This window comes from Buceros rhinoceros, unplaced genomic scaffold (genome assembly GCF_000710305.1).
Source record: "Buceros rhinoceros silvestris isolate BGI_N320 unplaced genomic scaffold, ASM71030v1 scaffold36563, whole genome shotgun sequence".
Taxonomy (NCBI): Eukaryota; Metazoa; Chordata; class Aves; order Bucerotiformes; family Bucerotidae; genus Buceros; species Buceros rhinoceros.
Genome location: NW_010402463.1, coordinates 1 through 259, shown reverse-complemented (window position 1 = coordinate 259; position 259 = coordinate 1). Strand labels below are relative to the sequence as shown.

Below are 259 nucleotides of genomic sequence, written 5' to 3'. Positions count from 1 at the left end.
TCCTCCATGCTGCGTCACGCCGGAGCCGCCTCGCCGCCTGCCGAGGAGAGCGAGGGGGGTTCCCCGCTCCTATCCTCCACCCTGGAGCCCAACACTGCCGGCCTGACCGAGTCTTCCAGCTCCCCAGCGGGGAATCAGGGCCGTCCGTCCACCCCGCAACGCTACATCTCGGAGCCCTACCTGGCCCTGCACGACGACTCGCACGCCTCAGACTGCGGTGAGGAGGAGACGCTCACCTTCGAGGCGGCCGTCGCCACCA

The 259-nt window shown here is 69.9% G+C and overlaps 1 protein-coding gene across 1 annotated transcript in view; it reads left to right on the top strand.

Annotated features, from left to right (window-relative positions):
* The window catches only part of LOC104490372 (voltage-dependent R-type calcium channel subunit alpha-1E-like), a gene marked incomplete at both ends in the record, with an annotated part of 22070 nt that extends 21818 nt beyond the window's left edge, over positions 1–252 (top strand). Inside the window, one exon of the mRNA XM_010132645.1 lies at positions 2–252. Coding sequence (XP_010130947.1) covers positions 2–252 — 251 coding nt within the window. The remainder of the gene's footprint in view (position 1) is intronic.
* Positions 253–259: the final 7 nt, after the last annotated feature.